Below are 23,306 nucleotides of genomic sequence, written 5' to 3' on the forward strand. Positions count from 1 at the left end.
GATATGCTGCAGAAATAAGAACTGAGAAGCACCCCAATGATTGAGTTGAAAAAACATTTACATTTATTGTACATGTGCACATATATAATTTGTATTATTCTGCAATAACAACAATTCCTACTCGTTAACAGTACAGATATGGTAATTTTAAACTATGACTAAACGTAAAAAAGTTTTTTTTGGGACAAGGGAAAGTGGAAGTGTAAATATAATAAATTGTTCAATAAGTTAATTGGATTCCCTTCGGAATTGTAATGATAAGAATTTGACTGGCAGACTTCTTATTCGATGCTAAAACTGATGTGCTGGCAAATGGTCAAATGAATGACATGTAGAAACTTACAGTGGATATCGGCTAAGGGAAACTGGCAAGCACTTAATAAATATTAATTTTTAAATACCATGTTTTATGTACAAAGAGGTTTTTATGTTATTTTGTTGGAATAAAAAAAGTACATTATCAATTCTTTTAAATAGTTGCATTTTCGGATTTTTTAAAGTCAAAATTGTTGCAGGTTTAGATGGTATTATTTTCCCTTAGCTGATACTAACTTTTTTACAACTTAACTTTAATTTTATATAAGAGGAGCAAAGTCCAAGTAAGCACTTCTTAATTTAGACCAGTTTTTGTATTATATTTCCATTTTTGGCACACCGTTTTTGAGAGAGCCCATTTATAGGGATTGTAACACTTTGAGGCAAGGCGGCATCTGGTTTCTTTCGTACAGCCACATCGTTCGTTTCACTTAGGTCGTAGTAGTATAACACTTAGCTTAACTAGTCATTTAAATAGGAGTCAATGTTGCCCGCCTAACTTACTAGGAATTAATAGGATTAATAGAGATATGTGGCGTATGCTAAGTATTTACAAGCGAAAATTAAAAATCGAATGTCTGTTGAATGGCTCGAACAACTGTCCTACATTTGTCCTACACGATTTGGCAGCTAAAACTACGATTAGTTCTTTAGTTAACTACTAACTAATTGCTGTCTACCATTTTGAGCATTGAAAGTTTCACTTTAAAGCAAGCAACAACGGGAATTGCCTAGGCCTAAAAACTAAGTAGGGGATTGAGATAGGTCCGCTACAGGTCTTATACTTGGGTCCCAGTCCCACCTTCAATATGTCCTTCTAAATGGGTTTTAATTTAAGCCTTGGGTGCGAGTATAAGAGTTGGCATAAGTCCTGTATAAGATCTATTCGACATGCACACGCACACCTGGAATCACATTCATTTCATTCACTTCAGTCACGCGCTCATGTACACATGGAAGTATGTTAAAAAGGAACTGATGATATTACAGGCAGGAGCAGGAGCTGGAAAGGAGTCATCGGATCCCTGCTATTTGTGCAGAATACTTCTGTCCTCGTAGCGAATGATGGCGTCGCCGATCTGCTTGCGTGACGCCAGGTGGATGCACTGCTCCCGGCCACAGAGCTCCGGCTGGCTCTCCGGCAGCGATCCTCCGCGTGCCAGGTGGTTCCGCACGTCCTGGCCAAAGCGCAGATTCGGCTCAACGCCGCGCAGAATGTGCACCGAGTGCTGCGCCGCCACGAACATGTCCAGGATGCTCTCCACGCCCGGTGGTCGCGTCTCCTCGCCGGGCTGCAGTAGCAATTGGTCGATGTCCAGGTCGCTGCGAATGATCGGCAGTCCCTGCGGATGCAACAGCTTGCGAGCTGGAAAAGAAATAAAGAACGGTAAGTAGGTTAAGATAATAAACCTTTGACAGTCCTCTCAATAAGAATCAATCCTAACAAGTGAGCAGGATGAGTTCCTGTCTTTTATGTAGATTCACGAATTCAGTGTTCAATCTTTTGTTCAGTTGTTCATTTGTTAAGTGGATCACTTGTTCATTTGTTTAGTTGTTCGTTAACATTAAAAAATTATCTGATGCCCACAGTGAACTAATGACAAAGCTAGTCATCTAGAAAATATTAACATGAGAAATTGATCTCCTCTTAATAAGTTCAATTTTGTCAAATTCTCTTGTTCATTTCACTAAGTAAACTCATGTTCACTTGAGTGAGTAAACAACTAAACAACATCCACCTCACTCGGGTGAAAAACAAGGATTTAAGTAACCCAACATAACCCCTCACCCTGGACATAATCCCGGCTGTAGAAGGCGATCACGTCATGGTTGTGGCGATCGAAGTATCCGCTGCTCTGGCTCACATCGCAGGTGTCGCACTCCCTGCAGAATTGCGCCCAGCGGCATGGATACATCTGGAAGCCAATGGGCGCGTACACCTGGAAGCCCTGGATCGTGTTCATGCGCACGCGGTTGAGGAAGTCGGCCTTGAAGACCATGCCCGGGGTGGCCAGGAGCACCAGGGATTCGAGACCTAGCTTGGGCAGCGCCAGATCCGCCACCACCAGGCTGAGCAGCTGGCGCGGTCCGTACATGGAGGCGTGCAGCAGCCAATCCTGCGAATCCACCGGCTCGCTTAGCTGCTCCGGCAGCCGGATGGACACCCAGGCTATCCGTGAGCCATCCGTCTTGTATTTGGAGGACAGGTCGAGGGCCAGCGTCTTTAATGCCTTGAAGGGATCCTCATCGCCCTTGCTGGGCGAGTCCAGGCGGTACATAAAGATCTACGGGAAGCAACACAATTTATTAAGGAGTTTAAATGGTTATTCTCTGTGATCTCACCAGTAGCAGGAATGTGTTGTCCTGGTTTTGCATGCAAATTCGCTCGTACTGCTCCACAAACTGCATGGCATCCGGCACTTGGTGCTCGAAGGCGGGCACCAACATGGCAATCCTCGTGCTCTCCGTGACGTACGGCGAGGGAACCACCTCTACGCGACCCAGTGGCTTCACCACCTCGAAGCTCTTGACCACAAGCCGGCGACTCCGGCCCGATCCCTCCTGCAGGCTAAGGTGCAGCTGGTAGTCCATGCCCCGGGTGGCATCGAACTTCCGATAGGCACTGTGCAGACTGTGGTAACTGAGGCGCGGATGCTTGAGGGCGGCATACTGCAAGGCTATCTCCAGGACCTTGGCAAAGTCCAGGGCCTCGATCTTCGAGAGCGGCGCCACCGCGTGCTCCGCATTGCCGTGCGGCAGGAAGCTGTGCGTTCCGTTCAGCAGCTGCCACGTGAGGATGTCGTGGCGCGTCTCTGGCGCACTGGGCGGCGGCACGCCCAGCGGCCACCGGATCTCCAGGATCTTGTTCGAGATGCTCCCGTTGGCGATGCGGTAGGACTTCTGCTCCAGCGCATAGCCCCGCTCCTGCACCTGCTCCAGGTGGTGCTGAAAAACATAGGGATTTATACAAAGGTTAATATATGTTTTATAACTACTTGAAATGCATCTATATCTTATATACATATGTACATTAGGGCGGTCCACATTTGTATTGAAGTTTTTAAGGTCCTACTCTAACCCGATAGTTTATATTTTAAGTGATATAGTTACATATTTTCTTTTTCTATTATCTAAAATTTAAAAATGATAATCGATATGAAAACTTTCTTTTTTTTAGTGCTTAGATTTAAAATTTAATTAGCTGTTAATTTTTATGTTGCTTACAATAACTCTTTTAAGAGTGAATAAATTACATAAAAGTAAAGTTATTTATATTTATATTTTTGATAAACTCTTAAACATGCATCAAACATTAATCGAAGGCTACCGGTACTTAAATTGTGATATATAGCGATATTTTCGATATAATTTCGATACAGTAGCGATTTATATGGAATGTTAAAAAGTTATTCATAGCTTTTAAGATTAATTCTAACAAATGAAATGAATTAAACATATTTATCGGTATAGTACCGATAACTAAAATCGATAGTTTTAGCGATGCGTTACTTTAGAATCTACAATTTCGATACATTGCTATCTCTCACCTTTGAGTAGTAGGCGTGCAGACGGTAGAAGTCCTCCGGTGACTGGACGGGGTAAACGGTGCTGGCGTTGCGGAAGGCCTCCTCCTTGGCCAATTCGCTGAAGTCGCGATGTCGGCGGCCCGGCGCATCCAGGGCGTAGCTATATTGCCGCATGCCCTGCAAAGCAATAAAGATAAAGATACGTTTAGATGGAGGGAGCTGGCCATGGTCAAGGTCAAGTTCAGGGCCAACGCTCGATTCCGTGGAAGGGAAGTCGGTCTGGGGATCCCACGGCTGCAATGCCACATGCTCGCTTCAAGCGATCCCTTTTACGATCCATAAAATAAAAGACCAACGACTGCCAGAACGAGCATAATTAAATTAACAATGTTGCGCTAATGGAACAAAGATCGCCCATTCGATTGCGGATTTGCTCATATCTTTGGCCCCTTCTTGCTCTGTGCATTTTTCCCCATTCGGAGCATTTTTAATTGGCCCGCGCACATTAATCAATTCCCCAGCAAATGGAGCTTTGATGACGCCGTTAAGCAAACTCTTTAGGCCAGTTAATTAAGCGAAACACACTTGCATATCTCCGCATTTGTTTAGACAGCTGCAGTCAAAATAAAAACATTAGGAACGTCTTCTACAATTAACAGAAAATATCTTTTCGCGAGAATTTATAAGATATTTATGCGATAATATCGATTAAAAACAAGAACATCGATTTTATCGATATTAAGTTGTAAAAAAAAATGATCATAATGATAGTCTATGAATATCAACAACAATTAATTTAACAAAATATTTTCCTTCATTAAGTTAGTTTACTTTTTAAGAAGCTTAGGAATTAAATATCATGTGCTTATGACTGACAAAAACCTCGATAAAATAACAATGAAAAAATCGATAGTACAGGGAACTTAAAAAGCGTAGGTATAAATAGTGACATTATTTATAATAAAAACTTTTTTATATACATACATATATAAATATTATCTACTGCACTTTTTAGTTTTAAAAATGGAACACCATGACCTTAAAGGAACAACAAAATTGACCAAGTCGTACATACTTCTTAAATCCAAAAAGTTATTATATATGTAGTAAGCTTCTATAAAAATTTGCTTTGAAAAAAGTTTAAATATGTTTTGAAAAGGGAAATTGGTTTTTGGTCCATAAGGAAGTTGACAAATAACACCTTAATAACCAAATGATTTTCACACAAACACACAGCTCATAGCTTAAATTTTCGGTGGAATATTTACCTATGTACAACTGTATGCTGATGTGCAGAGACCACACATAGGACATAAATCATTCCATGCTGCCCCACCACATAAATAAACGCAAATCCAAACAAACCAATCGAAATCAAACGAATGCGAAACTAACATCTCAACGGAAAAAGTTCCATTTACTCGCGGTTCTTCGACTGTTTATGCCAAACTAAACTGCGAGTTCAGGTAAATAGAGCAATAATCAGAAATGATAATGACGAAGACACACCCACCTGAGACTTGGATAAAAGGAAGTACAGTGTTTGTTGGCAAATCAATTGGGTATTTAATATACATAGGGATTTATTCACGGTAAAACAAATAAAGAGATAGAGTGCGTTGCAATATTATTATAAAATAAAAAATAAAAAAATTCAATTTTTATGTTTTTCAATCTAAGCTTTTAGCTGTTAAAATATTCAACAGAAATTAAAATTTATTAAAAAATATATGTATGTAGAAAATGCAGTATTTTTTTTTTGAAAATGAAAAAACAAAAGTTACGGGTATTCAGTTTTAGCTTTTAAAAATCACCAGGACACATATATTAAAAAGATACAATTAAGTAAAAATACAATTTTACTGTACCAATTGTGGTTTTCTTTAATTGAAAAAACCAAATTCTTATACCTCTAACCATTTAATTATCATCTGCAGAATTTCAGAAGTTGCTCTCAAACTGTCACGACGTAGAGCTCCACATTCACCGCTTCCCCGCCCAGTGCCACGCCCCCTTTACGCACACTTTATGGTCGGCAAAGAAATTCTTTTGTTGCTACTTGGAAATTAAATAAACTGTGTTGTCCATAAACCGAGTGATTCTGGTCTTGCTCTGAATTTGGTTGCTCATCTGCTCTTTGCGATGCGAGGCTGTTTGCCCGAACAGTGGCGCAGGAAGATGGGTTTTTCGGGGGGTAATATCAATTTTTAACTGTGTTGTGTTCGTTCAAATATTACTCCAAGGCCTATTAAACCCAGAAACTTGTATTTAAATTTACAAATATATTTTAATTTAATTTTATACGGGTATCTAACACGCCTGTTGATTAAATACTTTCAAGATCCATTACTTTTTAGCCCATTTATAGAATTTTTTTTTTAAGTTTTAAGTTCTCATTTGTTTAGAACTCATATGAGCTAACGCACTCATTTCACTCGAAAAGAAATAAATACTTATAGCACCAACACATTTTTTCTGAGCACCCCTCTTATAAAATCAAATGCACGCCACTGTGTAAGAGTACTTTTCCTTGTTGTTGGAGCTAGAATCTTTTTCTTTTATTTTCTTTGGCGTTTCAGGGTCACTATTAAACAGTGTTGGATGAGTTTTCAGAAAAAAAAGCTGCTCTTAGTGGTCAGTAATTATAATACAATGGTATGTTATTACATATGATTGCTTTTAAGTTAATGAAAATCTTAATTTCTCATCCCTTTAACGCAAGAGATCAAGATATTTATGTATGTTCAAATGTCTGAATGTCTGAATGAAAATCTTAATTTCTCATCCCTTTAACGCAAGAGATCAAGATATTTTTGTATGTTCAAATGTCTGAATGTCTTTGTTTTTTTTTAGAAGATAGCAAATTGTTTAAATAAACATGGAAGCGAGTACAGATTTCGCGACAGCAAAGAACTGAGAAAACCAAAAAAGCTGCCGGCAAGTTAATTGACGCACAAACAATATATTCTCGAATCACTGGCACTTTCAGGAATATATTGTGCGGGTTTTGTTTAATCTATTCATTGCTGAGCTATCCAGAGATATGATCAAAATATTCCCTTTTTGGATAATAAAATAACATGTCTAGTATTATATTGATTTCTAATATTTAGGATATATTATATAGATAATAATATTCTAACATTTAAGATCAAAGCAAGCTAAATCAATACTAAGATCTTACTAAATGGGAATATACATATCCATTTAGGTGATATACAAATAATATTCTAGTATTAGATCATACTTTAAACAACTTTTAAAACAATACCATACAAAATTGTTAATTCCATTTAAGTTAGTGAATAACAATTTCCGTAAATAGTATTTAACAATGGTTTTGATATCCGTAAAAGGTATTTTTAGGTACTTTTTTTTTAGGTATCTAAGGGGTTTCAAGCCGGGATTAACGACTCACCTGAAAACTCTCCTGGCATCCGGCCACCCGACTGGCGTACTTGACGCACCGCCCGATGTTGACACTGTGGTCGCCGGTGCTTCCGATCCGGACGCAGCGCTCCAGATTGTTGCGCATCTTGCGGATGACACTGCTGCTGAGCAGGATGCCCGCCTCCAGGGAGCAGTAGTTGCGATCGCTGGCCCCGGGTGCCTCCTCCTCCTCCTGGTTCCCCGGCTCCCCGTCGACGGAGGCACTGCCACCGGGAGCAGGACTCAGTCCGATGCGGGCACCACCCATGTACAGATCGAAGGTGATGCTCATGTGGTAGAGCAGCTTCACCAGCTTGCGGGCATCCACGTAGACCGTGTCCGGTACCAGCAGGAAGTAGTCGTACTCATCCAGATAGTTGTCCGCTATGTACTTTACCACATGGAAAGGTCGCCGACTCTCCCGCGTGTCCGTGAAGCCCACAATGTTCTTCAACTTGTAGTTGGTCTTCACACTGTCCGCATAGATGAAGAACTTGATCTTGTTGACCAGGTGGGCGGTGGTGCGGTTGAAGGCTGTCGCGAAGGTGTTTATGTGCTCCTGCGAGGTCATCACCCCGATGAAGAGCTTCTCGCGGATCCCCAGCTCCGAGGAGTAGTAGCGCGGACGAATCACATTTTTCACCTGCAAAAGAGGCAAGTATTTAGTATGAAATGGAATTGGTTATTGATTTAAAATTAATGGTATTTTCTTTAAATAAATGTAAGGGTAAAATCATAGGAAATAAGAAAAATGTATAGGCTTATGGTATCCATAAGTATAGTAGCAAAAGATAAAAATAAATTTGGATTTGCCATTAATTTAATAAAATTAAGAAGGGAATTTTCAGTTGATCTGTTTTACATGTTTTATAATCCGAAGAATTGAAAGTTTAGGATGAGCCTCTCCAGTTCCGGAAATTCTCTTCGTAGCCCTTCTATAGCTATTCGATCTTGAAAACATCTCCAATGATTTAGGGTGAATAAATTCTTGATATCAAAGTAGACCGATCTGCTTGAGGGTAGGGGAACAGTCCGAACTTTGGTTCTACAATTACCAAACATGGTACGTGACTTCGTTTGAGAAGCTGATTTATTTTAAAAATGAATAGCTGAATGAATGGGTTTTGTTTCTAGTACTTGAAATGGGAGAGTTATATATGGGGGTTAAGTAGTTCCAAAGAATTAGCCCATGTTTTCGGAAAATATTCCTCTATCTGCTTTCTACGATTTCTATTAACATTCAACAACTTTCAGCGAAATGAATAATATTATCTCTTTGTATTCACCTGCCTATTTTTAGCTTCTGACATACACTCAACCCAATAAAAGTGCGTTAAGGGTCTAGTATCTGCCCAATTACATCTATTCCTCCACGCTTAAGTACTCAAGAAGATTGCCCCGTAAACCGACTCGTTCAAGTGGTTCCATTTTTCCTTGCCCACTAGAGGGTAAGTTTTAATTCTTGTTTTAACGATTGGATGACTGTTCAGAGTTCGACACGGGGACGAGGTATTCCCCGTCAAAAGGCAACATTATCCACTATCTTGTGGTCATGACTGAGCTAAAAAATATTACCGATTGCGTTTCTCAGAATGCCTGAAAACGATGATAATGTCAGGTCATGGATTTAATACCATGTCATTTAAAAAGTTGACAACAAGATTCTCTGGGGACGTCATATGCAATACTTGTTATTATTTATTATGTCTTAGGGAAGCATGTGACTTGTGGCAGTGCTAGTCGTTATTTAATATTTTTAAACTTCTACTTTACCATAGTATACATTTAAATTAATGTTATTTTCTACATACTTAACTTTATAAATTAAATAAGTTCTTAAAATCGATTATACTGATTATTTTGCAGAACAATTGTTGAAATGTTTCTTGTTGATTGTAATTTGTTGCACTCGTTAAACGTTTAAATATTCTACCACTATTTGTATTCAAATAAAATGTATTTTTAAGTATGGACATTCATAAAACTGCTGTCAATAAGAAGCTATAAACAAATACTCATAAGATTTATAGCACTAAATCTTTTAATGGTTTTTGAGCTTTTGGAATACTACCTACTATTAAGAATTGGCAGAATTCCGTAGAACTGAAATATGGCTTTACGCACAAGTCGTTTGTGACTCACTGTGCAGAGTAATTTTAAAGAAACAATAAAAATGGGTAAACATACTTCGTTAAGCATTTAAGTGGGCGTTTTGACCGCCCTTCGGAATTTGCATACATGCAACTAACTCAGTAATTTATGTACGTAATGACCATTTTAACCCATTATTGACCCAAAGAGATGTGTGCAAGGTAAGTTCACCCTCATCCATTGGTTCCACCTCGATTTCCACCTGAGCTCGTTGAATAAACAATTGCAAGTTGTGCAAGCACTTTGGACCAACTCGCAGTGTTATTATACCCGTTACTCGTAGAGTAAAAGTATACTAGGTTCGTCGGAAAGTATGTAACAGGTAGAAGGAAGGGTTTCCGAACCCATTAAGAATATATTTTCTTGATCAGGATCAAAAGTCGAGTCGATCTAGCCATGTCCGTCTGTCCGTATAAAATCTTAAATGAGAGTTTGTTCTCATTATTAATATCTATCTACATACCAAAAGTTATTGAAATCGGACTATTCATTAAAAAGTTATAGCCAAATAATAATCAATCGAGATTGCACACCACATGCAGCCGCTAGGGGCGCAATAGGCTAATTGGCGCTGTAGGCCAAGTGGCGCTATAGAAGATGAAGATAGGTGGCGCTATGGGCCAGGTGTGTTAGTGAAAAAAACAGAGTTGCTTTAAGCATATCTGAGTAAACTGAGTAAAGGGTATCTAATAGTCGAGGCAATCGACTATAGCGTTTTCTCTTGTTTTCTAATATTTTTTTGCCCAGGTAAATGTTGACGAGGGGCTTGTGCAGTTTACAGGAATTATGGCTAATTAAAAATCATTCTTAATAGATTTTTAATAACGGCAAACAAGCTGTTTGCTGCCGTTTTTATATGGCATCGTAAAGCAAACAGAGTAGCCAGGGTCATTTTCAAATTATATTACTTCATTTTTTCAGCAGCTTAGAATTCAAGAGGCATTTCTATACTTTCAATGATCGTAATCAAAATACAAAATTTAAGTTAAAAAAAAAATATACAAGTAACGTTTTTGTTATTACATAAAATTTTAACAGGTTTTATGGTAAAAAAAATGTTTCAATTGCATTAAATTGCATTAAAATTTATCTGTGCTTTACAAATTTCCTTATGTATTGCATGATATTTAAACTAGACTTGAACACAAATTCAGATAATCAATGATAAAAATCCTTAATTAGAAGAATATACGGAAAATCGCCAAAATATACGATGTTTTGGTTGATCCAGATCTCGATATCTTCTGACGTATTGGGTAATATTTTGTATTTGTTGATCAGATTTGCACAGTCCTTGAATCGGAATGAATCTCAAGTGTTCGGCGATTCTGGAGGTGAAAACCAGAGAAGTGGGGTTTCGGAATGGAGTGTCTCCAATTGTTGCTAGCTCGATGAGCGAATACACTCGTCTGCGGCGGCAATTAGCAGTAATCACTTTAATAAATAAATTTAACATAAGTGAGAGATGGACAGAGAAAAAAATTAAATAAGACCACTTGCACTTAATGTTCCTAAAATGGTTTTAACTAATCAATGGTGATGTTAAAGAGAAAAGAATATTTATGTTTAGAAACATATCCTATCCATATTAATTGTTTTTAGATTTAAATATATTATTAGCTTTGTTTTTTAAATATTGATAGAACATCTAATTTATAGATTGGCTTTCAAAATAAATATTATTATTACTTTTAATTATAAAATCGATATTTTTAATGTAATTGAAAGTTAAAATGACAGTTTTCGGTGGGCGTACCCGGTTTTTTCCTCTGTGGGCGACCAATCAAAGTCGCGTTAGAGGCGATCGAGGGAACCAATTTCATTTTCGATTTAATTGAATTGCGGGCAATGCAGCGCCGAGTATCTCGTATCGTTTCGTATGCAATCGCTGCCCACTTAATGGGTCCATGTGGCGCTTTAATTACCCCTCTGGGGTCGCAGCTTGATCCGCTGATCCACGGTGGATCGGTTCAAGATCTGACCTTGCGCCAATACCACAGATATACCCCCAGATGTATTGTATCTGTGTATCCAAGAAAACGGCACGACGCACACGCACATTTGCCAATCTTCAAATGTGTAAATATCGCCGAAAGATAAACCACGGGTAAAAATAACAACACCCAAATGGATGAGATCGGCTGAGATAGCACTCGCTTCTTGTGTTTGCTCGCTTGGATATTTTGTAGCGCTTTTGGGTAAATAAAAATGCTTTTCTTATTATGAATGATGCATGGGAAATTCAATGAATAAACTTTTTTCAAGAAATCAGCATCGAAACAGTGCTCGCTGTGAGTTAAAACACTCTGATATTTCAAAAAGCAAACTTTTTTAAAAGTGTTGCAGAAATCTAAACCAATCCGAATTAAAGAAAAACAAGAAATAACAAAATATTTTTATTGGGATTTGGATTCCATTTGTTCTTCCTGTTATTACATTTTTTGTAAAGATATATTTAAATTATATATTTTAAATGGAATAATTATTAGGTGAAATGTAATCATTGTTGTTTTAAATTTTTTTTTAATTTCATACTTTTATAAAATTGTATTCTAAATTACATTTTAAAATGTCGAAACGTTTTTGGATCATCTTCTTTCATCTAACATATTTTAAAAATCAATAGATATATTTTGTAATACCAATATTTTTGTAATGAATATTTTCCCCGCCGTTGATTTTCGCTAGTTAAGCAGTGACCACTGTACAGGCTATGTATAGCAGTTCCTAAAAACTTGTCGGCTTTTAACAATTCGGTAACAAGGCCGTGCCAGGCGAATATGTGATTCACTAAAAGGTTTGTTCACCTGAAAAATGAGTTCGCATCTTTGATCCAAATTCCACATAAACCATACACCAAACGAATCGCCAATAAATTTCTTGCTAGTGGATAAATTTCCGACACCGTTCGAGGGAATCTTTTGGGGCACGTGGGCCATGTTATGGGGCGGTTAGATAAGAAAAACGCTCCCAATAACCTTGTGACGTAATATGACAATAACGGAAGTGAGCCAAAGAGTTAAGAAGGGAATTTATTGACGACCAGAACCGAAAGGCAATGGAGCCAGCTGGCTAAACTCCTTATCGATTGGGCTGCCCTATCAGTAGATATGGCTAAGACGACGTCACCATGCCAACGGGAATGGGAACAAAAGGCATTTTCAATTTCATTTTCCATTCCTAAAATTTAATTAAACACACACAGATAGTGGTTTTTTGTTTGTTTACTTGGTGGCATGCAGTAAAGGCAGCTCTTTCGTCAGATAAATAAAAAAATAGCGGCATGACAATTATTGTAAGCCCCTCCCAGCATAGATATATGGATGGATGGTGATACATACGGATTTGGTTAAAGAAGAAATGTTTTGATATTCAGAGGTTTACTATTTAAAATGTACTTTTCTGAAATCTATTTAGGAAGCGGTTAGTATTATATCAAAATGTATTCGCTGATAACAATGTTATATTATTTTTTTCAACATAATAAGAAGAAACATTTTTACTTTCAGGACTTTATTGATATTCTTCAGCATAAATTTAGTGCTTTTCCTGGGAAACATAAATATTAAATTGTAACATTTACAAGCAGTGCCAATCAAGTTTAATTAAAATATATGGTCACTTCTCACAAAATTTATTAGAACCCACGCACAACAGGTAAATCCATTGAATCCCCGCCAAAACAATGAATAACCCTTGTGAAAATATTCAAGAACTTAAGAGTTTTAACCAAGAATATTACTGGCATTCAAACACCTTGCAATATCGACAAATATTGGTTAAGATTTCGTTTTGATGACTCAGGGGAGTGGGTTAAACTTGAACTTAGAACGCGATAAAATGTTTACAGTGATTATATGGCCCTTGTCGTCGTCGGCATTCGGGTGTAATAAATCTCCAGATAGCCCCGAGGGTGTACTATTTTATATGGCCGACTACTTAAGGTGTGTTTGCCCTTTTAAGCCAAGTGTAATGAGCCGAATGGATAACATCTGAAGCATGGATGAGATTTAATACGGGGCTAAGCAAATATTGTGCCAATAAATTAAAATCAAATATTTTGCCAGCGATTACAACTGAATAATTTTCCATACTCAAGTATTAAAGCTATATTTGTACTTACAACTTGGATAGCTTTTATATTTATTAATGAAATTAATTATTAAAGCACAGATGATTAATTAACTAAGCAACCCATTTTAAATGATCTATTAATTGCTGTGAATCGATTCTATTGCAAATGATTTAATTACTGTATTAAAAAATGTAGTTGAGAATTCATGAATTGAATGATTAAATTGCTGGATTTGTATAAGCAAAATATTTTAAAGTTCAACAGGATACAAATAATGCGACCATTATGTGAAAATATATAACTTAAATAGTTAATTATATAATTAAAGAATTATTGTTTAAATTGTATTTAATTTATACATTTTTAATGGAAACCCTCAATTGAATTGACTTCTTATAGACGTCAATGAACCGCATTTAAAATCAATTATTCAAATTAACGAATCAGCTATTGAGATACCCCTCGGTAATTTATTCAATTATAAATAACATCGTAAGTGTGTTGTAATTATACGTCCGTCGTTTTATAGCTCAAATGGACGGCTTTTAGGATCGATACATCATTTAACTTGTAATGCACGTGAATTCATTTAAGCTCATTTGTTGTTATTTTCAAGAATACCAAAAAAAGAAGTTAATTAATTTAAGATTTTCTTATAAATGTACGGACTCCATACTGATTGGTTAACTTAACTGTAGATTTACATTAAAGTTTATTTAACATTTGCAATTTTTAAACCCAATCATAGACATCCTAATACCTTAGAACCCGATCTAAAATCGGTTTTAAATTGATTGCCGCAACGGCAGAACCAAAGTCGACACCTTTGCATCATAAATAAAGTATATGCAGTGCCCAGAGAGATTTGGCATACGGATCAGGTACATATAGCTTATATAGGCAGCTGGCAATCTCGGGCCTTAGGTTTTTTACATGTCCAGTAGAACTGGGCAGCTGCAAATTGTATTGGATTGGACAGAAATCTTAATTGGGACAAGTGCGCCGTCGACCAGACACCGAGTTTTTCTAACGCCCGCGGGGGAGGAATACTATGCTCTATGGTCCATCGTCTAGTCCGCTGCTTATGGCAATTTATTGGGGCCGCAAACTGTATCGCAACTGTACAGTCTGCCTCCGAATAAATGCCTCGATCCTCAGACTTCAGACCGGAAATGCGACGCGCTTTTCAATTAAGCCCCAGCCAAGATGTTACCATTCAGATTCTGCCCGATCTGAACGATCCGAGTATTCTGAGTGAGTTCAGTGGCAAATGTGGGAATGCCCCACAAAACTCCCAAGGGGATCGTCACCCATAGAGACCACATCCCGCTGTTTCTGTTCATTATGAATGACTTCGGGGATTAGATCATGGAAAATTAAATTCGAGCCTCTGCTAATAGCATAAATGGATTTAAATTATATTAATTAAGCAAATGTCTGCTAAATTCTTGTAATTACAAGACAGATTTAATCTCAAGTTAAGCGATTGTTAATGGTTTAAACTTTAAAATATTAAAAAAAACTCCCCCTGGAAAAAAAATGCTCAAAGTAAGAGCCTATATATTATTTATATTGGTATAGTAGTTTAGATAAATTTCAATTAATTATAATAGTAATTACAAGAATGATTTAATCCCAGGTTAAACGATTGTTAAAGGTTTAATCTTGAAAAAATATAATAAAATATGACTTCCTGAAGAAAGTAAGGATGTATGTGAAGTAATTAAGCAAGAAATAGATTTAAATTATATTTTTTATTCATATGCCTGATAAATTCAAGTAATTACAAGACACATTTAATCCCAGGTTAAGCTGTGGTTAATGCCCTAATATAATTAATATAGGTATAGAAGCTTGTTTATATTTTCTAAGAAATGTATATTTTATTTTAAAGTTTTTTTGCAGTCTTATCTTTATAGATTACAGATTAATTGATCGATCGCGAACACAAATTGTTACTGTTAGATCACGCAAACCCATTATAGAAAAATGCTTAAAGCAATTTGCAATTTGCAAATTAGTATAGTTAATATCATACTTAGATTCCTTAAAATATGTACGTCTCAAATGGTAATCACACAGTTTCTTTATTGAAAATTCGTAGAATCGCAAAATCAGATATAATATATAGTTATGTATAGATTACAGATTGAATATTATCTCGGCTTGCTGATCTTTCGAGGATCTTCCTCTATATAGATAACCTATTTATACGTCACAAATCCTTATCATGTAGACATTTATTATCAAGCTTCAATTGTTTGATTGTATAATCGAAAAAACAAATATTATTTTATGTGAAACTTTAGTTTTATCTTTGTAGATTCAAGATTATCATACCCTGGGTATCAAAGAGCATTTGAGTCATACAATTATCAATTGAGTGGCTGAATTTGCCCCCCAAGAGATATAGATTCACTTGTTTGCCAAACTAATCCAAGAAAGTTGATCGCAAATCGGTTATCGGACCGGGTTAACTTCTGATTCCGGGGGGCTACGGTTTCGGTTTCGGTTTCGGATTCGGTTTCGTTTTCAATTAGAATCTTGCGCAACTTCTACACCCGATAAGCGGTTATATTTATAGACATAGTGTTTTGCCAGCCAGCTGATAAGTGGGCCCATGAAAACCAAACCCATTGATCGTCCAAAAAGACGATCATTCGAAGGGGCAACGAATCTTTATTCAATACACATGGGGCAATTTAATAAACGGATTTTTTTGTTCGAACGGTGGTCCACTTGGAGTGCCTCATTTGCTTTTATGCATTCCGGAACCCATATACTTGTCGAACAGATAGTCACCCACATCGCTCGTGGCCCTCTCCAACTGGCGAATGTAGTCCGCCAGGACCTTCTGACCGTCGACCTGCTCCTGCAGGAAGTTCGCCTCGATAAAGTCGCAGAGATTCGGATCCGATTCCTTGCCTGCCAGGGTGTGCAGGTCCAACAGGTGCTGGTTGACCTCCAGTTCCATTTGCAGGGCCACCTTTAGGGCCTCCAGACTGCTGGCGAAACAGGGCAACGGCTCCGGTACACTGCTCAAAATGATCAGACCTCCGCGCTTATTCATATACTGCATGATCTTCTCCGCGTGCTCCCGCTCTTCGGCGCTGGACTTCAAGAAGAATCCGTACAATCCCGGTGAACTGATATCCGAACGATCGAAATGGTAGGCCTAAGGGACTTTGATATAGTATTTATATACCCTATTATACCCCAGCAGTGTTTTGGTCCTACATAGCGCTAAATAATATTATATATTATTTCTCATTGTTATATATTCTCCAGAAATATTTAATATATAAATCTTATACATAATAACATTAATATACAAATAAATATAAATTATTTTTTACACAATCTTGCAAATAAAACTAGACACTTCCTTAACTTTTTAAAAAAAAGTAGTATTTTTAACCTTAGGTTTCTGATAAGTTATAGATCTGATACAATTTAGTGCTACTTTTTTTATCATGGCATATTTAATTCTACGGTTTTTAAATAATTTCATTATTTTGACCTTACCTCTTTTACTTAAAACGCTTAAAGATTACTGAACCGCTATAATAACAAGTGTTATATTCAAAATGAATTTATATTGCCTATAAACGAAATATTGTCTGGGATCTATTACTAATGCTTGTGAGGTATTTCATTTCTGGCGCTTTATTATATCCCCTACCGAAGATCCCGGCTCCAGGATCACTCACCATGGCCAAATACTGGTGGCATGCCTTCAACTCCATGTTGATCTGGTCATTCAGCTTTTTCTCGCAACTTTTGGCGAAGTTCTGACGCATCAGCATGCACATGTGGCGCCTAATGTTGCGGAAGCACAACGCCATGTCTTTTCCCTCTTTTTACAATTTTTTTGTGATTTTTTTTTTCAAAAATTTAGAAACTCAAACAATTTAAATTGAAAGCCAAAACACAAACAGTATGTCTGAATGCCAACTGGGTCGGATTGGACAGGTGTCGAGAGATGGGAAAACGGTCCATTCAAGTCCGTTCAATGATCTCCAGATCCCCGGATCCCCAGATCTCGAAGAACGATCATCGGGATCCTAAAGGTGATGATCCACCGATTCGACGGCCAACAAAACTATGGGTTGAAGTTCAAAGTGCTGCCGGCTCTGATTTCACTTAACTTCCACTTAGCAATAGTGTGTACACACAATCGCACTCGGTTCGTTCGCATATATACCATATACAAGTACGTATGCTTATATAAATATATATCTGTGTCCAGATATGTTTGCTTTAACTTCAACAAGTACACACGAACACGGACACACTAAGCAAACGCAGTTATTGTCTTTTATTAAGTGAATGGAAGACGACTTTTGTCCGAGTTTTGTATGATCTCGTTATACCCTTTCACAGGGTATTGACCTGTTTGGAATTGAGAATATAGGCTGCCACAGTTATTACCGAATGTTTAGGTCAGGATATAATACACTTTTTAGTATCATGATCTTAAAGAACGTTTAAAAAAATGGTATCTTTAAATGGTACATCTTTAAGATCGGTTTTGCCCACTTCCTATAAATAAGATTGCGGGTTTATCAACATTATATTTTAACCAGAAACGAAAGGATAATATTTCCGGGGCTATAATCAATTGTCCCCGATACCATTTTATTAAAAATACATTTTTATCCTAGTTTTAGATTAAGGGTATTGGAAATTTGAAAATCAGAGTTATAGAGTTTCAAAACCTTTTCTTTGACCATCCAACTGACCCAACCACCCGTACTTTACTACAAACATCCACTCATTACGCACATTAAAAGACCAACAAAGAAATGGTAACTTGTGAGCCATGTGCGTCTCATAAAAAGGCAATAATAAAGATATAAGTGAGCATTTTCACCGACACAAAAAACCGAACCGAAATATAACTCATAAGACTTATCGTTAAACTGGACATAAGCAATTTCTAGACGGGTGTTCAAAAATAATATAACATTTTAGTACGAGCTGCGTTGCTACTTAAAATTATAAATCATTATTTTTTGCTTCAAGATATGATTTTATAGTATTTACTTTATCATAAATAATTATTTAAATCAATGTATTGAAACCATCATATCAAATAATCATATCATATTAAAATTAATTATTATTTATTTTATTAATTATATTAAATTTTGAAATTATATATACATATATTAAACAATGCATTTCTATAAATATAAAAAAATTTCACTAAAAACCCAGTTAATTACGAATTCCCCTTTGGTAGACCCATCAAATTTCAAATTGGGACATGTATGGCGACTTCGGCGACACTTTTACATCACCTCCAAAACAATGGAACAATCCAGTTTGCGATGTCATAAAAACGTGCAACAAATTATTAACATTTTATTAAGCTGCGGCGTCACAAAAAATTATATGCATATATGTATATCCGACGTGTTAAACAAAACGCAAACGTCAGCATATGAAATCAAAAAAAGTCAACATAATTTGCTGAACATGAGGTCGAAAAAAGCGTACGCCATAAGAAAATATTTAATCGATTTGAATTATTGTCGGGGTGATACTCTTTTAAAGGGTATAGAGCTTACTTTGATGGTTTGCGGCCATTTCATTTATTTTATATTTACATTTTGAAATTTAAATTTTAAATCTTTATTATTTAATAGATTTAATAAGACTGTTGTTCAGAAAAAACTACGATCTTTTTTTAATTACTTTTAAATAAAGTACTGTGATTTTTCAAGATTTTCTGATTAATCATTGAAAACTAATTTCAAGAAGTTTAATAATGTTTGAAAACATTAAAATGAAAATATTAAAATCAATATTTTGTAACTATGAAATTGCATAATAGTATTATATCTCTTGCTATACATTTCAAAATAATTATCTGATCTGTTTTTAACCTCTGATCAGATATATTTTTAATTTTAAAGCGTATTCCAAGCTCGACCTTTTGAAAACATCACGTGTTTTTTCGCGCACATAGTTTAATTCAATAAATTTTGCTTTCGATCGCCGTACCTAAATGGAGAAAATTTACCATACATACGAACGATGTATCAGTTAACATATCTTTACTTTTGCTGCGGGCCATAATTTCCAATGCGTTTATTTATTTAAATTTAATTTACGAGCAACCAATCGTCTGGAATTTACAGTCGCAGTGCATTGAAAACTGTGAAATGGGAACTGGTCAAGAAAAATAGTAGGAAAAAAGTGAGGCAGGGAGGCAATTTGAGAACTTTTCACAAGTCACGCTAGAAGTTGAGCTTTGCACGAAACAGAAAACAAAATTAATAAAAAATAAATAATAATAATAAAGCTGGAATTTGAGTTTGTGAGCGAGGAGTTCATCGATAAGTGGACAAAAAGTATATAAAGTGGTTGAAAATTGAAGCAAAATTGGGCACTGGGTCTACATAGGCTGGGCAGGCGGTGTGGAATGGGTCATTGCTCCCGGGAATTACTTTAAACAATATGTGAAACAAATGCTCGGTGTTAATTACAGTGCCCGCTCGGAAACTATAGCTGGTTGATTAAGAGGTTTCTCTGGAAACTAGAAGAATCATTATGAGGCACACGTGTTGCCAGGGAACTAAGAAGATTTTTACGACATGTGTGATGGTATGTTGGGATTTTTCTTATCAGGTAGATTTTAATTTTATTAAAACTATTTTTTTTTACGAAAAATAATGTGCACATATCAAAACATGGAGTTTCTTAATTTTCTATAAACAACGTGAGTTGTTCATTAGTTTTAGAGCCCACTTTTAGATTTATTTAAAGGATCTTTACTATTCTAGATATTTATATTCTTGTGATTATCTATCCATAATCAATGGTTCGATTTTCTGGTAAAGATTTACAATATTTGAGCTTTTAAAATGGCTTCAGATTTAATCAATCCTGAGCGAAGAAATTCAGGGTAGTCGAGTGTTGCGTTCCGGCGATAAGCAGGAAGGTCTATAAAACCTTATCAGCACTGTCCGATGGCCGAAGCCTGATATATGAGACATGTGGCTCGATGCCGGCGACGCCTAAACATTTGCATTTTTTTGGCTACCATTTCACAGCAAGCGGAGGAGGCGCCGCAATCGAGGCGGGTTGCGATTTGAGAAATAAGATATCGTGGATTCGCATTATGATTACTTTTTCAATTAGACCACCTCAACTACTAAATAAATAAATAAATCCACGGACAACATATACCTAACTTACATAAATCACATCGAAAATATTCATATTGCCATCAACACAGATCTAAACTCAATAAGCACTTCCTAACTTGGCTAAATAAAGACATCTGTTCACTATAAACAACACATAAAAATTTTCAGAATATTTTATATTTAAACTTTAAAAGAATATTTAAAATTATGCCAAGATTGCACCAACAATAGAAATATTAATTACATTATTACATCTATTCTCATGCGGAAATAGTAATAGCTATGATACAGCATTTTTTACCGTATATGAAGCAGGATGTAGGATAAATTTCCGCATCTGTAATTCAATAAATATTTGACACTTTTAGGTAATTAACTACTGTTAGAAATAATAAAAAATTATTATAAGTAACTGAAAATATAAACTTATTATTTTTTATATTAAAAAATATATATAAAAAGAAAATGTTACCTATAAGTCTTTTTTCCATGCCGAAACAATTTTTGTAAATTCCGAAAAAACAAATTCCTAGAGATATGTTACTTAATTTTTTTTAATTTTAAGCGATGGGAATAAAAATATATTCTAATATATTTCAAGGTTTTCTCTGATAAACATCCTACTTTTACAGATTATGAGCAAGGAATATTTTGGGTTCGTGTGATTTAAAGATCGTGTGGGACTGCCATCTTTTGTATGTCTTCAGTACTGGGAACAGTTGACTTACCGGCTTTTTGGCCGCCAGCGGCTTGTTGATGAGGTTCAAATGGGGCTCGAACTCCTGGCCGAATCGCTCGATCAGCAGGTTCTCGGCGGCCTCCTGGGGACACTCCTCCTGCTGCACCAGCTCCCAGATGTCCTGCGGAATGTAGAAGCTGAGCAGGAGGCCCAGGATCAGGCCGATGACGAAGTAGTGATTCCGATTCAGAGCTGTTATCGGTCTCCGCATGTTTCCAATTCCCATTCTACGCCTTCTGCTTCCGTTCCCACTTGAACTTGACCGCCGACTGTTCCCACCGCCGCGTGCGAGGGAGATGGCAAATGGCGAGGATGTGCGTGCGCTTGTGCGAGGGAGAGAGTGCGAGTGGGAGTGCGTGAGAGAGAGCGAGGGAAACAGGAGTCTTGACCAATTTGTCATTTGCACATCTTCGGCCACTTGTTGCTGTCGCTTTCGCCTCTCTCTCTCTTCGTCCGTCGTTCTCCTTTTGTTCGCCTTTCTCCTTAGCCTGTTTTCTTTTTTATTTTTGGCACTTTTCGCCGCTCGCTTCTTTTTTCGGCACGCACTTCTTTAGCAGCTCTCTTTGCGCCCTCCTCGCTTCTTTCATTTTCGATACATTTTCACACACTGAAAAATCCGCGCGCGTTCGTTCGATCGCTTTTCCTTTATTTACACCAATTTGCGGCAAGAGGCGGCGGCAGGGGCGAAAAAAAAATAATAAAAAAATTCGAGCGGTGAATTCGGCCGCTTTTCCGCTGCGCGCAAAGTGAAAAAGTAAACAACAAAGCCATCCCACCGGCTGGGGATGTGCAAAATATACAATACATCGATATTTTTAATTAAAATAAATACAAATATATATCGCGATATTTTTTCACCTGATATATCGCTATTTTTGCGCCGCAGCAAACGTAAGTGCAGAAAACGTAAGCGTCAGCAAACGTAAGGTCACGTAAGTGTCAGTAAAAGAGATAGCACAAACGCAAGTGTCAGTAAGAGGGAGACAAAAAATCCCACGGGCTTTAAGTTAGTGGTGTGAAATATATAAAATATCAATATATCGATGTTTTTTGAATAAAAATAAATATATTTATATCGTGATATTTTGGGTCGTTTTAAAATCACTAAACAGGAATTTAGGCGCTGAAATGTATAGTTAATAAATGTAAACTATTTGAGTATCCATTTTTTTTTATTTTTTATGTGGTTTTAAAAAGACACTTCGTCATACAGCTTTGCGTGTCAGAAATGTATAAAACTATACATTTTAGAACTAAAGTTCCATTGTTAATAATATAAGTCTTTAAGTCACAATAGTTCAATAGTTTTAAATATAAGTATTAAAATTCCTTTTGTTTTTTTTTCTTATAGAAATAATAGCCATTAAAAATAAATCGATATATCGGTATTTTGATTTTTTTTGTAAATGATATATCAACAATACGATATTTTTTAAAAATATTTTTACAACTCTCTGTTGTAAAAAAAGTATCGGTGCCTCGAACATACATTTTTCTATCGATATTTTTCTACGTTTTCGCTTGTATCGATGTTAAGCTATGCATCGATGTTTTGGCAAAAATCGGAGATATTTTCAAATTTTTTGAAAGCCCGCTAGTTAGATTAGAATGTGCACGATTATCTGAACTTTTTTCAACGGCTTATTTTCTGTATTGTCTAAGGGTTCCTTTTTGTCGCAACTCCCCAAACATTGATCACTGTGATTTTTATTCGTCACCTCACCCCTTTCAATATTCTCTACTAATTCATTTCAACAATACATCTACAAAATGTGGGGTGAATGTAAAACTTCCCGGCCTATTTCCAATATTCCTTCACGATTTAATTCCTCTCTCTCAGAATCCCAGATTTTTAAATGGGGCTGGTAGGAACCAGGAAGAATTGTAAAATGTTGCATTCCTGGAATTCTAAG

At 36.6% G+C, this 23,306-nt stretch overlaps 2 protein-coding genes across 3 annotated transcripts; both read right to left on the reverse strand.

Annotated features, from left to right (window-relative positions):
* Positions 1–57: 57 nt before the first annotated feature.
* On the reverse strand, positions 58–22,147 carry LOC119556881 (chondroitin sulfate glucuronyltransferase). The gene is made up of 6 exons (XM_037869357.1): positions 21,383–22,147; positions 7,261–7,914; positions 3,864–4,019; positions 2,659–3,261; positions 2,105–2,600; positions 58–1,681 (listed from the first exon to the last, which is right to left on the reverse strand). The coding sequence occupies exons 1-6, from the start codon at positions 21,791–21,793 to the stop codon at positions 1,344–1,346; spliced, it is 2,658 nt and encodes an 885-aa protein (XP_037725285.1). The 5' UTR covers positions 21,794–22,147; the 3' UTR covers positions 58–1,343.
* On the reverse strand, positions 16,198–17,451 carry LOC119556882 (soma ferritin). Of its 2 annotated transcripts, none has more exons than XM_037869358.1 (2): positions 17,208–17,451; positions 16,198–16,672 (listed from the first exon to the last, which is right to left on the reverse strand). In XM_037869358.1, the coding sequence occupies exons 1-2, from the start codon at positions 17,340–17,342 to the stop codon at positions 16,247–16,249; spliced, it is 561 nt and encodes a 186-aa protein (XP_037725286.1). In that variant the 5' UTR covers positions 17,343–17,451; the 3' UTR covers positions 16,198–16,246. The 2 variants fall into 2 exon arrangements, with proteins under 2 accessions (XP_037725286.1, XP_037725287.1); XM_037869359.1 differs by having other exon boundaries at positions 16,198–16,680; positions 17,208–17,342.
* Positions 22,148–23,306: the final 1,159 nt, after the last annotated feature.

This window comes from Drosophila subpulchrella, chromosome X, assembly GCF_014743375.2.
Source record: "Drosophila subpulchrella strain 33 F10 #4 breed RU33 chromosome X, RU_Dsub_v1.1 Primary Assembly, whole genome shotgun sequence".
Lineage (NCBI taxonomy): Eukaryota > Metazoa > Arthropoda > Insecta > Diptera > Drosophilidae > Drosophila > Drosophila subpulchrella.

Coding starts and splice junctions, on each gene's coding strand:
- LOC119556882 (XM_037869358.1), bottom strand. CDS start 17,342: ATGGCGTTGTGCTTCCGCAACATTAGGCGCCACATGTGCATGCTGATG. Junction 16,673..17,207: donor GCCACCAGTATTTGGCCATG/GTGAGTGATCCT, acceptor AAAGTCCCTTAG/GCCTACCATTTCGATCGTTC.
- LOC119556881 (XM_037869357.1), bottom strand. CDS start 21,793: ATGACAAATTGGTCAAGACTCCTGTTTCCCTCGCTCTCTCTCACGCAC. Junction 7,915..21,382: donor CGCTGGCGGCCAAAAAGCCG/GTAAGTCAACTG, acceptor CCTCTTTTGCAG/GTGAAAAATGTGATTCGTCC. Junction 1,682..2,104: donor CAGCCGGGATTATGTCCAGG/GTGAGGGGTTAT, acceptor TTTCTTTTCCAG/CTCGCAAGCTGTTGCATCCG.